The sequence below is a fragment of the Lepisma saccharinum genome, chromosome 2 (genome assembly GCF_977018435.1).
Source record: "Lepisma saccharinum chromosome 2, izLepSacc3.1, whole genome shotgun sequence".
Lineage (NCBI taxonomy): Eukaryota > Metazoa > Arthropoda > Insecta > Zygentoma > Lepismatidae > Lepisma > Lepisma saccharinum.
The window spans coordinates 5356567-5377679 of record NC_139230.1 but is presented as its reverse complement, the minus strand read 5'-3'; the positions used below and the strand labels follow the sequence as shown (position 1 = coordinate 5377679).

Sequence of the window (21113 nt, the reverse complement as noted above, 5' to 3'; positions counted from 1 at the left end):
TGTGTGTGTAAAGTTGCTACATTTGGAAATTTATTAAAATTGCATAGAAATTTTTTAGATAAGAAATTACCATATATGTTACCTACATTTACATTTTTTTTTGGGATATATCTGAATGACTTTCAAGGTGTACTGACCTCATGAAGTGCCATGCTACCACCACCAGTTGTGTTCTATCAGACCACTAGCATTTTTGGACTATCACCCTCCCATCAGTGGTGATTTCTCTGGGTGTGTAAGTTGTGTATCAACGCCCAAAGGAAAATGAAATAAAGAAGAAAATATCTGTACTTTTATAAATTTGATTTTGAGCGTTTTTCTTTAATTGTCAGTTTCGAGTGCCTGGTAGTTTTCGAATGCGAAATTTCAGACTGGCTTTGCGGGTGTGATGTGGGGAATAAATTTTACTGTTGGACATGTTTATTATTCTCAACTAAAGAAGGTGTTTGAAATTATCCTGGGTATGCGGATTTGAATCATCTCAATAGTGCAGTGAAAAATCACAGTGAGTCTGAATTGCATCTTTCTAGTTTCTTTAAATTTAGTCGTTTTTTTTGCCACCCCTACTAGAATTGACGTTCTTTTGGATACTCAACGAAAAGCTGAAATAGAGCTACACAATGAAAAAGTAAAAAAGAACAGGGAAATATTGAATTGGTTGATTAACGCCGTCTGCTAAGAAGCAAGAACTGCCATTCCAAGGTCATGAGGAAAATGCATCATCTCTAAATAAGGGCAATTACATGGAATTCCTTATTCCAAGTGTCGAGTTTGATCCCTCATTAAAAGAACATTTATTAAATTCTATAGTTTTTCACGGTACTTCTGCAGGCATTCAAAATGATTTAATAAATTCAGTTTCGGATATTCTGAGAGGTGAAATCTACAATGAAATTAAAACACAGACTTTGTGACTATCATGGTGGATGAAACATCAGACATTAGCAATAAATCTTAGGTGTCAACCGTGTTAAGTTTTTTTTTTCGGCATCACAGAAAAAAGTCATTGAAAGGTTTCTTGGATTTCATGACATGAGTGCCGATAAAACTGCAGGAGCTCTTTTTAGTCACGTGTCTGAAATAATGGATATAAGAGTGGGGATACATTAATTGACCAGACATATGATGGATCTTCAGTAATGAGTGGCCATTTGAATTATATTTTAATGTTTTTCTAAATATTTATAAATTTACACCAAAAATGTTCGGAGAAAATTTGTGATATTTGTTCACAGAAATGAGAGGGGGAGGGGTTTACATTCCTTCTTTGCCAACGCCTTGAGTTCAGGGTCAGGAGACGCCACTGCCTCCCGTCAGAGTTTCCATTGTAGCTAGGGTGACCAGACACATACAAATCATACTAACATTTTGTTCATATATACTTTTCAGGTGATCTCTTTCAATAACTTTCTCTTACCTTTAAGCAAAGAAAGAATCTTCTAATCTGTTATTTAACAAATGACAAAGAATATCTACAATTTGAAGCACGGTATTTTATCTAATTCTTGGATATTAGAATGAAATATCCCCAAAAGTAAATGCAAATGTAACAATTAAGATTTGCTTTAACTTATTTCCAAAAACCGAATTAAATTTTTGGATAGTTTAGATTGGGTGGAGATATATGATTTTAATGCCACAAACATTTCTAGCACTCTTTCAACAACAGGGGAAACTGACAACCACCTTACACTTTATCTCATATTTGTATCTTCCATCCTTTTCTTGCAAGATCATTATTAAATTTACACTTTCTCTTCGTTATTGCATGAAAGTAAATATTACTTAATAATCAAAATTCTCACTATGAGTTTATGTATCGTGTATGTATAACTTGAAAAGGAACTGGCCAACATCCTTGGCGGAGTGGTTAGCACACCGCGCCACAATGCCAGAGGTCCTGGATTTGAATCTCGGCCTGGGCATTGGTGTTCTTTGTGAGTGCCCCTTCATCAAAATCATCATATCATTGCTCATCCTCATCTTCACGGTTAGTTAAAAGTGGCAGAAAAGTGAAGTAAAATAAACCCAATCAATCGAAAAGGAACTGCACAGACTACATGCGTTCCAGCCGTTTCAGAGGGCGAAGCAACGAGTTAGAATAATACTAATGAATAGGGTGCAGAAATTTGCGTATTTGCCTTTTATATTTCTTTCTAGTAAAACATAGGCTTTAATATCTAAAGTTCGTTTCATGGTGTTTCTAGTCCGAAAACGCATATTTGTAGTGTTATTTTGCTTTATTGTGCCAAAAAATTGCTCCTCGGCAATTTTTGCATGTTTCAGCTTTTTTTTACGTTCCTTTGGCTAACCCTACCTTGAAGAATTTAAGGCTTTGTTTATGTTGTACTTCCTGAAATCTGGAATTCGATAGATTTGAGGGTTTCAATTGGAACATTGTATAAAATATTTTCTTTCTAACAAAGGTGCAAATTGTTCTTTCATCAATTGTTTAAATTCGTCGTTAGCACAAGCTTTTTTTGTGAGAAGTACTTCAATGACGATTCCCCGCAAATGTGAATTTCGATCAAAAGAGTATCAATAGTTTGTTAATTGTTAGCCCACTTTTATGTATAAACTGAAGTGCTATAATACAGTATAATTGTGCATTGTAAAAAGAAAATTGAAATAAGTTCATATTCATTGTCTATTTTGATGTCATTTTTTAAAAATTTTAGGGTGTCTATTTTTCGTACCTTTTCTAAATTTAGTGTATTTTTAAGTGCCTATTTGACTGCCTATTTCAGAGGATTTTACTGCCTATAAATCTGCACCCTACTAATGACTCAGTTGGGAAAGTGATCGTGTTCAGATGCTAGGTGAGCATTGCTCGAATACTCAATGCATCCCAAGTGATATGCCTTAAATGATGATCGTTATGTGTGGAAGCATTCTCTATGTAGCACATTTGCTATGGTCGATGCTATACTCTTTCCAAAAAAGGAGGACATTTACCGATTTCTAAGAAATCTGCTCGGATGCCAGACAGACACCTAAAAAGGAGGACATGTCCGGATAAAGGAGGACGTCCGGTCACCCTAATTGTAGCAAACTACATTGGCTGGGGAGGATGCATGGACCTTGTTTTAAGAGTCCAAATGCACAGAAATCCATAGGACTGGATTTTTTCACTGGAATGTCCCGAAATGAGATAAAACAGACCCCTTTTCCCACTCCTGATAAAAGCAGAGGGATGTTTGGGTAGTATGGCTTAAGGCCTTGTTCATATGAATGTGCACCTGATGAGTGTCTCCTCCGTACAAACGAAGGATGTCTGTATGGTATATCGGGGTTATAATGGATGACAAAGTAGGCAGTATTCTTACATATCGGCAACTTCCCCGCATAACCAAATCCGGTGACAACCCTTGCTATTGGTGTTACAGTATGTAATTGACTGAATGTGTCCTTCTCTGATGTCTTTATTGTGGGTGCCACATGGGCTCTTGAAATAGGATTGTTTTTGGAGATACCATGATTTACCTTGCCCCAAGAGTTTGGTACTTTAGAAAATGAACAAACCAGCTGCAACTGCCTGCGGTTGAAAAGTATTCTTTGAAAATCGGCTATCTTGTTAGGAATAAATAACTTTTCTGATGCTAAAAACAAAACAACCCACCACTGGCCTAGCAAAGCACATCAGATATAACAGCCACCAAGCACATAGCACACTCCATAATTGACACAAATATCAAGGAAGCACATGCCATTCTTCATTTTTCCGTGAACTAAACATTGATAACCTAAGCTTATAAACCTAAAACTGAGTGGTCTAATTCAATATATATAGAAAATTACATTTAAATTACAAACTACTATTAATTATTTTTTTCAGATTCGCTTGATGTCATCTACTCACCCTTCAAACTTATGCGTTTGAAGAACTTCCTTGTTGAGAATGATTTTGTGGAAGATTTAAAGGCCGAATTGGAAGCCTTGCCTTATGTAGCTAAGGAGAATGATCTCTACCAGTTTTCACAGTCTGATAACTTGATACTTGTCAGCTCACCAGCCATTGCAGCTTTTAAGAAACTGATATATAATGAATTTAAAAACATGGCACAGGCAATCACTGGTTTCTGCCTTATTGACAATGTGGATCTCTCTTCTTCACAATATCGCTACACTGGTATGTTTTGGTAGTTTCACTTTAATAGTTAATTTCTTCTATCCTTGCTTTCTGTGATGCATGTTGTGTGTGATGCTTGCTTGTAAATTGGGTATATATATACAGTATATGCATAATTTGTTCCTCATTTTTGTGGAAAATTATGGTTTACCTACCAAATCAATTATTCCCGCACCATGCCCTTGCAATCTAAGAATCGGGCTCGGGCTTTGGGACACGCACAGGTTTGAGTCTCCTGGGGAGAAGCAACAACTTTTCACCTGAGATTTTGAACTGTGCATGGAACCAGTCGCCACCCACCATCATGAGGAAATTGGGGAGCTATAGATGAGTAGCGTAACCCTGTCATGGAAATCTATGACGATGACTGGGGGACCACATCTTTCACCTGATCTTCCACCTATACTGAAGAAATGTGAATTGAGGCTGGCAGTCGGTAAGGAGGCCCTGACCCTAACAGGCAGTTGTGCCACAGGTTGTTCTTATCCCCAAATCAAATGTGAAATTTTAGGTGGGAGATGGTCAATGAAATTAAGTACTTGGTGCCACATGCTGATAGATACATGTGGCTATCTTTAAAGTTCTAATAAAATGCAGTACATTCACATTAAAGATGAACTTCTTTTTGTTGACCTTACCAGGGAGAAGTGGTGTGAGGAAAAGTGGAACAGCGAATGTGGATTTAATGCCCTGCCATTACTGCAGTCAGGAGTGTGAAATGAGGGAGCTGATAGAATTTGCCACATTGAGGAGGACAGTGGGTTATATCATACAATGTCTCTGTAAACAGAAAATTTATATTGGATTTGTGAAAAACTAGAATACAGAACACTGGCTAGCTATGGGAAGCTTCCTTCCCAAATTCATGACAGATTACTTGTTAGATAGTATTAGAAATGAGCAAAACTAAATAAAAGTATCCATGAAGTACCGGGCTTCTTCATTTGAGGAATTAAAAATGTGTAGGTTGAAATGGCTGCTGCTACTACTACCAGGGGGAGAAAAACGCAGGGTGCCTGGTCGCCAATTTTCACTTGGCTTTTACATTTTAAAATCCAATTCTAATTTTTCTTTAAACAAAGTTCAATGAAGGAAATTTTTAATTTCTTTTTTTTTTTGTTAAAGGAATAACTAGTACAGAATATGTTTTGGCATGTTTGTGTATTTTCTGTACCAAGTGTGTCATTGAATCAGTATAATAAACATGCCATTTAAGTTTTTAGCGCTGATACTGAACAAATTTTAAAATGTACAAGGATATGATAGAGGCCACCATAAATAATGTATTGCATAGTTATTTATGCTGTTACCAGGAAGGCCACTCCAACTCGTGAATTAATTATTTTTAATCCAATCTTGTATCAATAAATGAAGTCTCTTAAGGTCACATTTCAAAATGTACAGCTTTATCTTAGCTGGATTAATGGTTTTCTCATCCATATTTAAGGGGGGAAAAAAGCTAGCTCCTGGGAAATGGATGCGGATGGCAGAATTATTTCTAGTTTTGTCTACCCCTGACTTCTACTTTCATGAACATGGAATTAGGCAGCTGGTAGTTTCCAGTGTAAGAATGGATAATATCCAGTTGATGTTGCATACTAATGATAGAAGAATTTAGTAGCACTAGAATATTTAATGAGTGTTTCTTTTTGTACCATTTACATTTTGTTTCCATGTTTGTGTGCGTGTTATTGAAAGTTTTATTCCTTCATAGATTACTTGTTGTGTCACGATGATCGCTGTGAAAACAGAAAGGTGGCCTTCATCTACTATTTGGTTCCTGAGTGGTCAAAAAGAGATGGTGGAGCATTGGATTTGTTCTCGACTGGTGGTATGTACCTGTACTAATTTCTTTTCCTTTTTGATTTTAGGTCTGTGCTGCAACTGTTGAGTTTGAGTCATGAGGAATGGGCATTCGATTTATATTTTTGTTAAATACACCATTTTACATGGTCAAATAACATGAATGGGCTTGCTGCAGTGAGGATTGCATTTGAGCGCAAATAGTTTGCACAGACGATGCTAGATGGCGTATGGAATTGAGTTTCTTCACCCGAGCGAATAACACTTGAACAGGGAAAACTAGCAGTGTACACTCGAAACCCAATAGTACATGTACAGGGTGGCGACAGACCTGGAAAACCGGGAAAAGTCAGGGAATTTGAGGTGTCAAAAAAAGTCAGGGAAATGTCAGGGAATTTCGTCTTCATTGATTTTTTTTTTAAAAAAATATTTATTTAAAGATATCGTTACGAAACTCTGCATGGGAACAGGAAATCTTGTTTGTAAGTTTCGGCCTCAACTTTTGCTAGGCCCCTTTTATGCGCAACACAACCACGGCGCCAGAAACCAGTGATGGCAGGAGGAGAGAGAGAGAGAGAGAAATTTCTCTCACCGGGGCTTCTCGGCGGGAATTTTAAATTCGAACACTCTTTGGAGGAAAATTGTTATAACTCTGGCACTATGGGAGCAATCTACTTCGGATAACTTTTGTTTTGCAGCTAAAACATCCGCGCATGGATCCGTGTACAATTCAGAACACCTGACCGAGGAAGGGGGCTTGGGGGGGTGCACGTCCCCCGAATTTCAATGGAAAAAACATATAAATCTGGAGTTTGCACCCTTCCTTGGGAGAAGGCGCGACCTTTAGTATTCTTTTCAAAGAATGGACATTTCTCAAGAGAATGAAACATGTTTCATGTTCTTGGGTGCCACACAAGTTGAATAATAAGCCAAAATGTGAAAGACTCTTTTTTACTAAAAATAGGTAATTTGCATATTGCTCAGAAAATTGTTATAACTCTGGCACTATGGGAGCAATCTACTTCGGATAAGTTTTGTTTTGCAGCTAAAACATCAGAGCATGCAACTGTGTACAATGCATTGGTGAACGTTATAAAAATTGGCAAGTGCATGCTCCCAACCTCAAATTTACTGCAACACTAGTATTGCAATGAAATTAACGCCACTCTCTGTCCTGTCTGTTTAAATTCGTGAGAGATGGTCATTAATATCTCACTGAATAAGGTTAATGTCCAATATTATTAAATAAAATACTAATAATAAATACGTAAATATTTTAATATCATATTTACTCGAATCATTCGATCATAAAAGCAAATCACTTTCAAGAATTGACTTTTCTCTGCCAGCCCTTATAAATTTTCACTTTCCATCTACTGATTTATACGAGGGGTGGCCAGAATGTAATTTCCAATTAGTAGGGACATTGATTTTTCGCAAACATCAAAACCGTTAAAAATGGTAATTGCTGCGAAGTTATATTTAGGAATGTGCAGTGATATCTGGACACATTTTTCACCCGTTCGAAATAATGCGAATTGTGGACGTTTTTAGCATTTTTTTAAAAAAAGAAATGTCCTAAAACAACGAAAAATTCCATGAAATCCAACATTCTTGTCTTTTCTAGGCCATGTTTGTGTACATAGAACATGCAAGTTTTCCAACATTTTACTCAAGAGTAAACTATAGAGTTATAAGTACATGGAATAATTCCGACAGCCACATTAAATCATGTATTTCCCACGATTTTTTCAACTTCTATAAAAGCCATTTGCATCACAGAGCAAAGTGGCAGGGTTCTAACAAGAGATAGACTTCGTATCACTTCGTATCTACCGTCACACGGGAGCCACATCTTCGTATTTGTTGCAAGAGATATGTTTTGAATTACCAAGCTAAGTGCGCACCATCGGCATTTGTCGAGCGAGTAATAATGGAGCTCAGTCGTTAGGGTGTCTGACTACTATGCGAGAGACCCAGGGTCGATCCCCTGTGGGGGAGAACGGGGATGTTTTCCACCTATTCAAACTGCTCAGGCGCCCACCCAGCATCATATGAAGCTGGTACTTTGAGGAAACGTTGAGGGATAAATGTAGCCAGGAGCGTGGAGCTGATCACATCACCCCCACCTTCAGCTGTGATCAAGAAAATGTGGGGCCCTAACTCCACACCCCTATACACCTTCATGGAAAAGTGCAGGGGAGCACTTTACTTTTACTTCCTCAAAAATCTGTTCCAACATATCAAACTGTCACGAAAATACGTAGACCATGTGATCTACAATTTAAAATAATAGTTTAAAAGCACAATGGAGTATTAAATTTCGGTATATTTGGCAGATAAATGTTCTAAAACAGAAACGCGAATTTTGGGAAACAAGTCAAAAAAGATAATGCCAATTTTTGGTGCCATAATATATCGGTATCTGTCACGTGAGATTCATTGATTTTAATTTTTTGGGTGCGTTGCCATTGATTTTAATTTTTTGGGTGTGTCACCACTTATGGTCATTATGCACCCTTCAGTATATACAGGGGAAATTACATTATCTAAAATCCTTACTTTAAAATTAAAAAAGGGGTATGGAAAATAACTTTCCCAAAATAACTTTCAAGATATCAAACTCTCACAAATCCATGTGACTTACAATTTGAAACAGTAGTTTAAAAACACCATGAAGGTATAATTTCCGATATTTGCCAGAAAATGCGCTAAAATAAAAATGTGAATTTTGGGAAAAATAGCACAGTATAGTAAAAAATAAAAATAAGAAAATACACCAATTTGAAAAAAAATATCAAGGTCCCTACCGATTAGGCATAAATAAAACAAGAATATCAGTTGCAATTTATTGCATTAGTAACAGTGAGTCCTAACCTAATTTTCGGCATAATCACCACCGTTGTTCTGGCATTTGTCGTAGCATGGCACTAAATTTTGTATGCCCATGGCATATGGGTCTGACTGCAAAGACTTGAAATATCTCGACCGCAGTGTAGCTGTCAAATCCTTGTCCTGCCAGAAACCTCTTCAGTTAAACAAAGAGATGAAAGTTGGTACATTCAAGGCCAGGGATGAACAGGGAGTGGTCCAAGATCTCTCACCTGAAGTGGTGCAAAGGGCCCGTGTGTACTCAGCTGTATGGGGTTGTACACATTCGATTGTGCTTCCGTGAATTGTCTGCACCATCGTCTGACCACACTATCACTCGCGACGTCCGGTCTGCACACCTCACACGATTGCTGGTGGCTCTGTGCCAAATTCTGAGCGTGCAATGTAGGCTACATCGCAGTCGGTGGGAGACTGTATGAGAGCTGCAATCTTTAACCTAGAACTGTCCTAAAACGGCTGCATTGCAACTGTACCAGATTACAGCTACATGCCACTTCTTCCTGCCTGCATGTGTGTGTGTCGCTCTCCGACCACTAGTGCTGCATATAGGCACCATTGAAGCTTTTTTCAGGATGCCCCTCGTATATGAACTTTCAGAAGCTGTTATTATTAGAGTGTTCCTGTTTTAATGTGTGGTTAGCTAAATCAGGTACCTATACAATGTAATTCTATAAATTCCTTGCGTTAAATTTCTAATACCTACATACCCTTTTCGTCAGCATTAATGGTATAACTGCATGTTGTCAGTTTCACAGTACTGTCATGTGCCAGTTTCGATGACACAATGAAGGTTGTAAGGAGGAATGGTTTCTCGGAATCGACGAGAGATGGCAGCACGCTATATAAAGAGGAGCAAAGGAAATTATAAAAAACTTAGAGCAGAGAAGAGGGATTATATATATTATAGTAAATTGAGAAATACATAAAAGAAGAGTTCAAATACTATAAAAGAAAGAAATAGAATGTTGTATATAGTAAATTAAAATAATTAAGAATATGGCCGCATATGAAACGTTTAGGAAAGTTATTAAGTAAGCGAACGAATTTAGAAATCTATCTCTTTTGATTTCTCTGACGAGGAGAACATCGTCAGTGTTTTGTTTGTTTGTCCCCGGTGGCGCTGTTGTCAAATTAGACGCCCCAAAGCACTTTTCGGTTGCGCTCTTTATTAGTCGCACTGCGCCATTGGTAGTGCTTGTAATTAGCGATCCTGGTTATTCCCCTTTGGTCGTTAAATAGGAGGTGGCGCTATTGTCAGTTTAGTCGACCCTACTCTTTCTACAAGCATAGCGTGCATTGTTTGCCAAAGAAACGGGGAAAGCGAGCGCATAAATAAGATTACGCTTTAAAAAAGAAAGATAATAAATTAAAAGAAGAAGAAGCCTTTTCCATATGAAAAGAAGAAGAAGCCTTTTTAATAATAAAAGAAGAAGAAGCCTTTTGATAATAAAAGAAGAAGAAGCCTTTTCCATAATAAAAGAAGAAGCCGCCTTACGATAATCAAAGAAGAAGCCTTGTTGATAGTCAAAGAAGAAGAAGAAGCCTTGTCGATAATCAAAGAAGAAGAAGCCTTGTCGATAATCAAAGAAGAAGAAGAAGCCTTGTCGATAATCAAAGAAGAAGAAGCCTTGTCGATAATCAAAGAAGAAGAAGCCTTTTTGATAACCAAAGGAGAAGAAGCCTTTTCGATTATTCACATATATATATTTTTCTCTGTATTTTGTATAGTTCTCAGAATATAGATCCGCATTTAACTATATCCTCTTGGCTATAAAACGCTTTCTTATTTGGAATTCTCAAATAAAGAACCTATCCCCCTGAGATTAAGATATCTGTAGCCGTGGTAAATAACATTTAAGTACGTACCCTCAAGGAGCGTGGCAGTACTTCACTTGGATATACTTTACTGAAGCATAAATCCCATTGATATTGTAAGGAAATATGACACTTTATTTTGTTCGATTCAGTTTTCACTTATATGAAAGAGATAAGTTGTTTGCTTTACAGTGAAGAGAGAAGTAGCTTTATGCATTGAAAAATGAGCCCACACTCATGGTTCTTGCAAGCAGAGGGTTCCAAACCTCAGTGGAAATATCAACATATAATACCGAGAATGTATAAGTAGACTGATAAATTACAAATTGTATTTCTTAATCAATCACTCTTCACTCTTATCTGATTTAGTCGTAACTTTAAAAATAATCAAGTATTTTATTTTAAACTTACTGCATATGACAAAATTCCATAATCCTTCCCTAGCTTGTGAATTGTAATAATTTTCCAGTTTGAATTCAAATCATAGAGAATAGAGAAATTAAGTCAATTTCATTGAAGATAATATTGGTACTTAACAAATCCATACCTGGATCTGTATGAGTATATTATTTCCATTTGCAAAAACATCGATTTAGTTTAGTTTGTAATTGTCAGGGAAAAAGGTAAATTTTGTCCTGGAAAACCTGGAAAAGTCAGGGAATTTAATTTCTGCTTGTTTGTAGCCACCCTGATGTATGACATTCATTTGTCTCATTAGCAGACCTCAAATATTTACCGTGAGGTGAAGAACTTGGTGGAAAGTAAACATAGTCATCAAATCCATGTTAAAATGTAGTTTGGTCTATTTTACCAATACAGTGATGTGTGAAAATGAAATTGATGATTGTGGGGTGAATCTAGCAGGATGGATATTTTACATATATTTGTGTATTATTATTATTGTCACATTAAAATGATATTCCATTGTATATGCTTGAGGGTGGGAGACTCGAATGCTTACTGCATTGTTTTAAACAAATTTTCTTGGCAGGACTGTGTTGGGGTTCTAGGGCAGTGGATCCCAAAGTGTGCACTGTGGCACCCTGAGGTGCCGTGGCTAGCTTATAGGCACACCACGAAATGTTCCAATATTTTCACTGAAATGACACTTATTCCAAATAAGTGCCTATTTAGTACTTTTTACATATAAAATGTTTCTGAATTTGAAATACGTGTTTATTTCTTAACTTAAGACAAGCAACCTAATCACACTAACTGCATTGCAAGTGTTAGGTAGTGCCTATATTCTGACTTGGCTGCTGCAGAAAAATCAAACACTAAGGGTTCTGTGAAATGAAAAAGTTTGGAAACCCCTGTTCTAGGGTATTAAAAATAATAATCTATTGCATAAGCTTCACAAATCACATTTTCCCTTTGCTGCCAGTGGGCTGTTTCAAGGCTGATAACTTTTTTTTGTCTCAAGAACTCCAATAGGTGAATCTAATTGTATTTTCAGCGCTCATTTCAGATCTGTTTGGCAAAGTTCCATCATCATGGATTTTATGTAATTTCTAGAGGCATGCAAATTTCGTTTTTGACTAAAAAACGAAATATGAAATAACATGTTGTAATATTAATTTTTCATGTTTCTGAAAGGTGTGAGGTGTATTTTTCTACCCTGTTTTGTCACGAAATAATGCGAAATGAACTGCAAAATGCGAAATATACTCTTAAACACGAAATTTACCGTTTATATACCGACGCGACACTTTCTGAAGTCTGAAGTATCCTGTGAGTTATGCAATTCACGGAAAATTGATGAATTCTGCTGTAAATATTTGAGAAGCAAAAATGGACTGCTTTACACAGGAATAAACTTAATACTCTGGTAACTACATACATGTGCTATTAGAAGGGGTAAGTTTATTTTCTGTAATAAGTGCAGTTTTTAAATCAAATTTAGGATTATATTCACAATTTTAAAACCAAAATGTCATTTTATATAGCACTTTTGATGTGATTATTCACCGCTATAACACCGAAATTTTATTTTATTTACCGCTTTTGAACACGAAATTGACTCTGTTTTTGTACCGAAATTTTGCTTTTTTATTTACCAAAAATATGTGCCTCTAGTAATTTCAAAACACAATACCATCTTCTAGAGGGAAGAAATCTTTAGAAGCACCTTCACGATTTCGAAAAACAACAACTTTTGTTTCAGGCTGTAAGAGATGCCAGCCGAGAGCCCAAAAGTTCAGATTGTTGCTTTGACAATTTCAAATCCCGTACGAGGTCATTAAGATCGGCCTGACACAACAAATGCAGTTCATTTGAATGCCTGCTTGCTTCATATGTTGGATCTGCAACAATGCTATCCTGTTTATCAAAATCACCTTCAGACTCATCACTGACTATCATATTACTAGGGGGTTTGTGCACAGGCAATTCTTCACTGTGAGGCACTGGTCTCATGGCGGATGTTATATTTGGGTATGTTACAGTGTGTTTGAATGAGCTTCGATCCTGCACTGCAGGTGAAACAATGATGCGTAAACGCAGTCTGTAACTGATAAGGAACTTCACAAAGAAAGGTTTGCGTACAATGTTTCCAGTTATATTTTTTAAAAAAAATCCCCCTTACAGTACAGTAGTACCTATATTTGCATGTTGTCTTAATATATACATATATCCTGAATACTGAAAATTTTGATTACGGATTCAGATTCAGCATGAAAAATTATATAAAAGAAAGCTAATTTCAGCTCTTGAGACAAAACCTTTGTTGGCCAGTGTAATAGGTCATGACTTGGCATTCAATTTGCTTCTATCAAGAGATGCTTCATCCACTCTTAGAAGTTCTAACTCATCCATTTGAAACTTCATGAATTTCATATCATCACTCGTGATTATCCAAAAGTGACATCAAGTGACAATTTAATCAATCGATCAAAACTTTTTATATGCTTACTCTTTTTTCCATTTTTGTATTTTAAAATGCGTGATTACTTTATCTTTGTAGCCTTCAAAACCAGTGAGAGTACTTCTTTCACGAAAATGAATAATTTTTGGAAGGGAAAGCTATAAGAAATATTTTATATATATTAGTTAATTTAAGTTACTTTTCCCCCTCTTTAGATTAATAGTAACCCTTAAGATGACAGATGAATGAATGTAAAATATTTAAAGAACAAAACACAATGATTGCAACTTATAGAACCTTGCATGTTGTAGAGGAATTTAAAGCTGGGGAAGGGAATTTTTCAGCATCCATAGAAAATTTCATTCTGAGTCAAGCACGAACACAACAGAAGATTGGTGCAGGGAATTGAATGCATGTTGTAGGTGGCTTTGTGTTGTGCTTGGTGTTCCTATTGGCGATTCAAAAATTTATTATTTGTTTAGGTGTTGGTGGTTTAGTAGCCATGCTAGTGGTGTGTTTTCTCAAGTTAAAAGTAATGGTTATAATAGAAGATTTTGCATGTGAAACTATTTGGAATGAGATCTTTTTCTGAGAAATTGCAAATCATTAATGCAGGTAGGCCAGTACCATCTCTTGAACCACAGGTCTTGAACTTATACTTCCATGTACAAAAACAAAAATCGAGAATGCACGACTGCACCACATGGCAGCAATTAACATGCTACTTCTTCGAAATTACAGATGATCAATTCAGTTTTGTCTTTTTAGTTCATGTATGTACACATGAAGGTAAGATGACAAAGTATATTTATTGTTACTATTGTTAACAAACACATTTTGGAAATGTCAATTTTTTCCTTCCAGAAATAATGCTATATAATTTATGAATGAGGTATTACACTTCAGCCACCTCTTTTTGCTAATATGCTTTACTTTTACATGTAAAGATGAAAACAAAAAAACACCATCTTCACAATGTGCGACAATTAGGGGTCCAGCAGGAGACATCTGATTTTCCAAATTACCTGAAAATTACGGTTTTCTAAAATTATTTGCATATTTTCCATTTTTTTCAAAATTGATGAATGGTGATTACATGATCTGGAAGAGTGATCTTTTGTCATGTTTTCTTGCAAATGTGGTCTGTCCAGCATCCATATGGCCAATGCTAGAAGCAATTTTCCGGAATATTCTTACCATAAGATATCTTTTGTACACTAATTATTTTTTCTCCATGATGTACTGCCCGTTTTCAACATGAATTTGCATGGTTGCAGAATATACCGCTGCTTCATTTTTTCTGTTCACTTTGGTCTATTGTGGTGGCCACAGATGCCACAAATTTTTGAGTAAGATTTTGTTGTTATTCTTTCTGTAACTTTGATTATTGGGAGGTGAAATGTATAAATTCCACCTTCGGTAAGAGTCCTGTCATTAAAAAGAAAACAACTCCTTATGACAATTAGTTCTCTTGCTAACTAACTCTCTAGCCTGCTTAAATCTGAAGGTTTATGTTTGCAGCAACACAAGCCTTCCATCTGTCCCTATCCTGGGGAAGATCAATCCAGTCTATTCCATCCTTACAGATTTCCTTTAGGTCCATCTCAACGTTGTCCCTCCATCTTCGTCTTGGTCTTCCTACTGTTCTCTTACCATCAGGTTTCCCAATAAGTATCCTGTAAACATTACTTCTCTTTCTGCGATTTTTTTTTTTTTTTTTTTGTAAATCACGACAAGTTTGAAAAGTTTTCATGTAGAGAGGCTCCTGTCTACTAAATGTTAAAACAAGAACAATGTGTTACATCTTAGTTGGATGGGTCGACATGCAACACAAACTTAGTTGTTCTAGATATCTTGAACTTTCACCCTGTACACACACATATACACAAGGAGATTTTCCTCTGCAATTTCAGTAGCTGAGTTTTTGGTTCTTTTGCTCGGTATGCTTTGTCCATCCACTCAATATATATTGACACTGTATTGGACTGGAATATAATAATGTTGTGATACAAACAAGTGTTCTTGGGTTACCAGCCAGGTTAAATCGGTGTTAGCTTCCAATGTTTTGAGCACATACGTTGCTCTCTTCATCAGGGAATGTAAAAATTGAGACAAGTGTAGGGTTAAATATACAACTATCATAGGTGGAACTTTGACGCTGTCCTCCAATTGGCTCACTGAGAATCCTGGTGTTCTTACTGGCTGCTGTCATGTTTTTTTTTCCAGGAGTTGGTTCCATGCGTGACTGCGCTGGAGTCCCACGTCCCTGTTGAGATTGGTTGATTGATTGATTTGTTGTTTTAAGTCCACTTTATGCACAGTAAGACTAATCGGGACTAGACCTAGAGTTTAAAGTGAGATCTGAACCACTTGAGCCTCTACCAGGTATCGAACCTGGGACCCCTTGATTGCAAGGCAACAACGCTACCACTGCACCATCGGGTAAACCCCCTTGTTGAGATTGGTGATTTCCCATGAAATTACTATGGCTACCTTTACTCGTCGATCCCTGTAACTGGCACATTGGCTATTATTTTGGTGTCCTCAAATAAAATATTCTCTTCCCAAGTCCTGACTTTTCTGGTTGGAATAATGTGATGTTGCGCTGATGTTCATTCACTATGTCGCTGTTCAATGGTGCATTCTGTTTGGCCTATACTTGCATGGTATATGGTATACTCCTGCAATGCAGAGTTCCAGGTCATCTTTGACTGAACAGAGTAGGGCCTTGCTTTTCAGTGGCTGCCTGTGAATGATCTTCACTCCGTGCCTGGCTAGAATTCTGCTCAACTTCCTGAATGCATGTCCGACGAATGGTAAAACTGCTGTAGTGGGGCATTCCTGTCGTGTGTTGCTACTGGTAGAGGGGCTGTGCAGTGCTGAATCGGTCCTTGTAAGGGCCTCATCCTCATGCTTTTTATTCCCTGATGATGAGAGCAATGTATGTGCTCGAAATGTTGGAAGCTAATGCCGATTTAACCTGGCTGTTAACCCAAGAATACTTGTTTGAATCACGTTGCCAGGAAAGCTACAATTCCTATTAATGTTTTGTTATTGTTTTACAGAAGAGGGACTCCCATCTACAGTCAATTGTTCCTTGGTACCGGAATTCAATTCTTTCATTTTCTTCGAAGTGAGTCCAAAGTCCTTTCATCAGGTATGTTTATTGTGGATAAATACATCTTATGTAAATAGGATAAAGTGTTGCATTCCTGAACACAATGGAACTATGATTTTCACTCCAGACAATTTTGCTATTTATTTTAGTGAGCATACTAGAAACCAATACCCCATAGAGGCACAGTTTTTTTGTCTGTGTCATTAAATAATGCATCTTCCAAAATTATATCATTTGTCAAGTAATATCAATTTACGAGGGCTAAGTGCATGAAAGTATTTTGAATTTGTTGAATTATGAGTACGCTGTGTCTTTATATAAACTGAGAGACTAGCAAGGTAAAAGTGTGCGGCACTTGCATATATTCATCAAATTTGTTTTCAGAGTTGAAGCTGTAATCCATTTCTTAAAAGCTTAATTGGTTTGATTTAGACTTGAATTTTCATCACATTGTTCTGTCTAGAAGTGAATGATAATTTGCCAAAATGTTACTATATAATGAGAATTAGAAATTCTGGAGAGTTTTAACTTTTTCTCACCTGTTCCACACACGTGCAGATGTGTGTGCTAAATATGTCACAGTGGCCTAATGTTACTACAGTGCTATGCAAACAATGCTGACAAACATTGAGTAGTGCTAAATTGTCCTTGTATTAGAGATGAAATTAGCTGTCATAATGCAGGTTATGAAAACAAAACAACCTATCTCTGAATCCTGAAAATAACATGGTGCTAAGTCAGTCATAATGCTGGTCTTAACTTAAAACAACAATCGACAAAAGTTCATTTTGCGTATTTTCATGTATGTTGCCTGTTTGTGTATAATGCCTATGTATGCCTATTTTCTTGATTTTCAAAATTAGCATTGTATTAAATCACTTCAAAACTTCAGTAGCCAATATTTTCTGTATGCATTGTACTTTAAATTTATATCATAAAAATTCCATTTCACATTTCCCTTCTGTTTCCCTCAACCCCAAACTTCTTCTGGAAGGATGTGTGTTTCAATTTCATGGTTTCTATTGCACAAGGTCAGTCACATTCCTTCCTTGAGCTGTCAATCATCATCTTTCATTCAACTGCCCCTGAACTAACCTTATCTCTTAGCAAGTACAGTTTAACCTCGATTTTATGTTTTTCAAGCAACCAAACTTAAAATGCCAAAAAATGTAAAATTGAGGAAAATTTTATGACATTTTGCTATGTTGGGACCATCAAGATTGAATGTATAATGCAAGAAATTGTAAAATCTGGGCTTCACTGTATTAACTAGGTGAGATACATGACTATCTTCAGCCTTATTTTACGCCAGAAACTTAACCATAACCTATATGAAGATGATGCATCATTAGAGGCATGCATGCATATTTCATTTTTGATGAAAACCTGAAACCTTGGAATGTTAAGTTTTCATGTTTCTGAAAGTGTGAGGTGCATTTTCCTACCCTGTTTTGTCACGAAATGATGCAAAATGCGAAATAGACTCTTAAACATGAAATTTAGAGTTTATTTACTGACGCGACACTTTCTGAAGTCTGAATTATCCTGAGAGTTATGCAATTCATGGAAGATTGATGAATTGTACTGTAAATATTTGAGAAGCAAAAGTTTATCCCTTTATACAGGTGTGCAATAAATGCAGTTTATAAATCAAATTTAGGATTATATTCACAATTTTAAAACTAAAATGTAATTTTATATACCACTTTTGATCTGATTTTTCACCAACATTACAATGAAATTTCATTTTATTTACAGCTTTTGAACCCAAAATTCCCTCTGTTTTTGTACCAGAATTGTGTTTTTTTTATTTACCAAAAATATGTGCCTCTATACATCGTCAATACTCATTGTAACTGAAGGACACCTGCATGAAATGACGTGACTTTATTTGCTGCCAACTATTCTGTAATACCAGATGTGATAAAAGTGTCAATGAAAGAAGAAGATACAAGTAACACACTAGCAAATTCACTGCAGGTCATGGACGATATTCTGCAGAAAACTTTAGCAGTTGCAAGCTGAACTGTACATCAGAAATGTGGGTGGGTTCTTGCTGATCAGAACTTGCAATGGTCTAAAGATGTAGGAATGATTCTTCGAGATGAAAACAATGTTTCAACTGATGTTCATCCAACCATACTAGCACTGTTTAAATATGCTTCAATCATGTCAGTAGACATGGAGCAGTCATTTTTGGTACAGAAAAGTGTGTTGCCAGATGCAAGACACAACTGTGGAAAATTAAAAGAAGTATTTTCTTATGTTCAATCAGGCATGTTGTCCTAATTAAATAGAGCATGATTCAAAGATGTATTTCACTTGGCAGCAAGTTTTGAGTGTGTATTGAAGGAACTATTTTCTAGATGTTGATGCCTTTTTGCCTGCCTATTTTGAATGTTTGTAGTGCCTAATGTCCAGTCTCTAATCAAGACTTGTTTTGCAGGTTTCTGAGGTTCTGGCAAAGAACAAATGCCGATTGGCCATCGGTGGATGGTTGTATGAGCCAAAGGGTGAACCAGTTGTTGATCTTACCTTAAATGAGAGCATTATAGAGGAAACCTACCTGCCACACCATTACTCTGTAAGTGAATAGATTTATCGAGATTATGTCCTTGATTTTCTGCATTATGATGCTTTTTGCATTTCCAATTAACTGCATACAGGAATTCTGTGAATTTATGAAGCATTTTTTTTGTGGTTACCCAATAGGTCAACTTCACAAGAGAAATTGTCATAGAATCATAATTGGAAGCTTTGTGACTAGAAATATGTTTATCTCTAGAAGTTATCTTGGCAAAACCTTCACCCCCTGAATCTCAAAATCAATAACCACCATTCTACCACCCAAAACTCCAACCTCATTGTCGGCTTCCACACCAACTGCCATAATACCACCTTTAACAACTGTTTCCATGTGGCCATTATCCACCTATTACCTTGATGCAGACACCTCTTCTCGCAGGTAGTTTGAAAGAGCCTACATATCAGGCATGCTGCCACTCTACCCCCTGGAATCAACCTAGCCACCCAATAAATGCCCCCACCCACAACCAAAATGCAGTAAATACTAACATAAGCACCTTTTCATCAACTATCTCTTCTTTCTGGTCTCTTCTTTCTGGCCACACTGCGATGTACTGACGCCATCTTCAATGGTCTGTGTGTCTACTCCATGGTCATGCGGCTCGACCACGAAATATTTTATTAATTTTTCATTTATGGTGTTTATTGTTTACCTCACATACTTTTGTTTATCCACCCCTCTGGCACTTTTCCTCATTCTATTCCTGTTTTAGATATATACAGGGTGATTGGTAATTCGACCTATTCCTGGAAAGGGGTAATACTAGATCACATTTGCAACAAATTTGACCCTATGTGCCGGGGTCGGTAATCAATGGGTTTCAAGTTATTGCAGTTTGTAGATTTTCGTGACATATTCCGACTTGCAACTAAAAAACTACTAATTGTGAAAAAACTACTACACCCTGGGCACTTAATTGACACATTGCTAAAGCTGAAGAATGAGTGACCACTGGAAAAAAATTAATGCCCAAAATTCCCATACCCACAGAAAGAAACAGTCATGGGAAGACACGTCATGAAGACATTTGGAAATTATCATTTAAATCGAAGAAGATCACTCAAAAAAATGGTAACACACGTAGTGTAAAAATTATGGAAAAAACTTCCTCATTTCATAAGCTCTCCAAAAAGATACAAATGTTGTCAACTGGCACACGAGTTGGGGGAAAAATCTGAATAAAAAGCACAGAGCAAGTAGCGGATTTTAGTTTCTTTTCATTTACGTGAGTCTTCGGGAATATTCGGGGATACAACCCAGGTGCACTCTCTCACTCAATTCCGTAATATGTTACCTTCATATATTGTTAAGGAAACACTCACAACAGCTTGTAATGACCTGGACATTACATTGTAATTCTTTCTTATTTAGTTAAAATATTGTATTTGTGCGTTTTCAATTTGGCAAATATTTATGATGTTATAGACAACTAGTGTCAGATAGAAAATAAACTAACCTTGACGTGCCAGGCCCTGGCAACATTTAAGAAACTGATAGATTTATCAACAAGCAAGAAATACCATAGCAACTAGGAAACCTTGTATAAAGGTGAAACAGTAAGTTTTGTTTTCCATGCCTTTTAATTGATAAAGAGTCTTGTGACAACAACATACGGAGCAAAGGGTAAATGCCTGAACTTAGTGAAAGGTACGTAACAGGCTTCCATGTCAAATGGCTGCTTTCGAAAATGCAGAATACGTGGATATTGTGTATTGTTATTTGTTTTGATGGTGACGCCACTGCAGCACGAAGAGACTACCACAGGCATTACACTAACTGCCGTTTACGTGACGTGAGCGTGTTTGGTACAACATATCGGTGCATTCGAGAAACTCGATCGGTTCAACGATGCCAAGGTGATGCTGGCAGACCCCGAGTTCATGATCCTGTCAAAGAGGAGGGAATC

At 36.7% G+C, this 21113-nt stretch overlaps 1 protein-coding gene across 1 annotated transcript in view; it reads left to right on the top strand.

Moving 5' to 3' along the window:
• sud1 (Prolyl 3-hydroxylase sud1) overlaps window positions 1-21113 on the top strand; it is a 54329-nt gene that overhangs the window by 15368 nt on the left and 17848 nt on the right. Inside the window, exons 2-5 of the mRNA XM_083116975.1 lie at window positions 3836-4129; window positions 5844-5960; window positions 16568-16659; window positions 19067-19204. Coding sequence (XP_082973101.1) covers window positions 3836-4129; window positions 5844-5960; window positions 16568-16659; window positions 19067-19204 — 641 coding nt within the window. The remainder of the gene's footprint in view (window positions 1-3835; window positions 4130-5843; window positions 5961-16567; window positions 16660-19066; window positions 19205-21113) is intronic.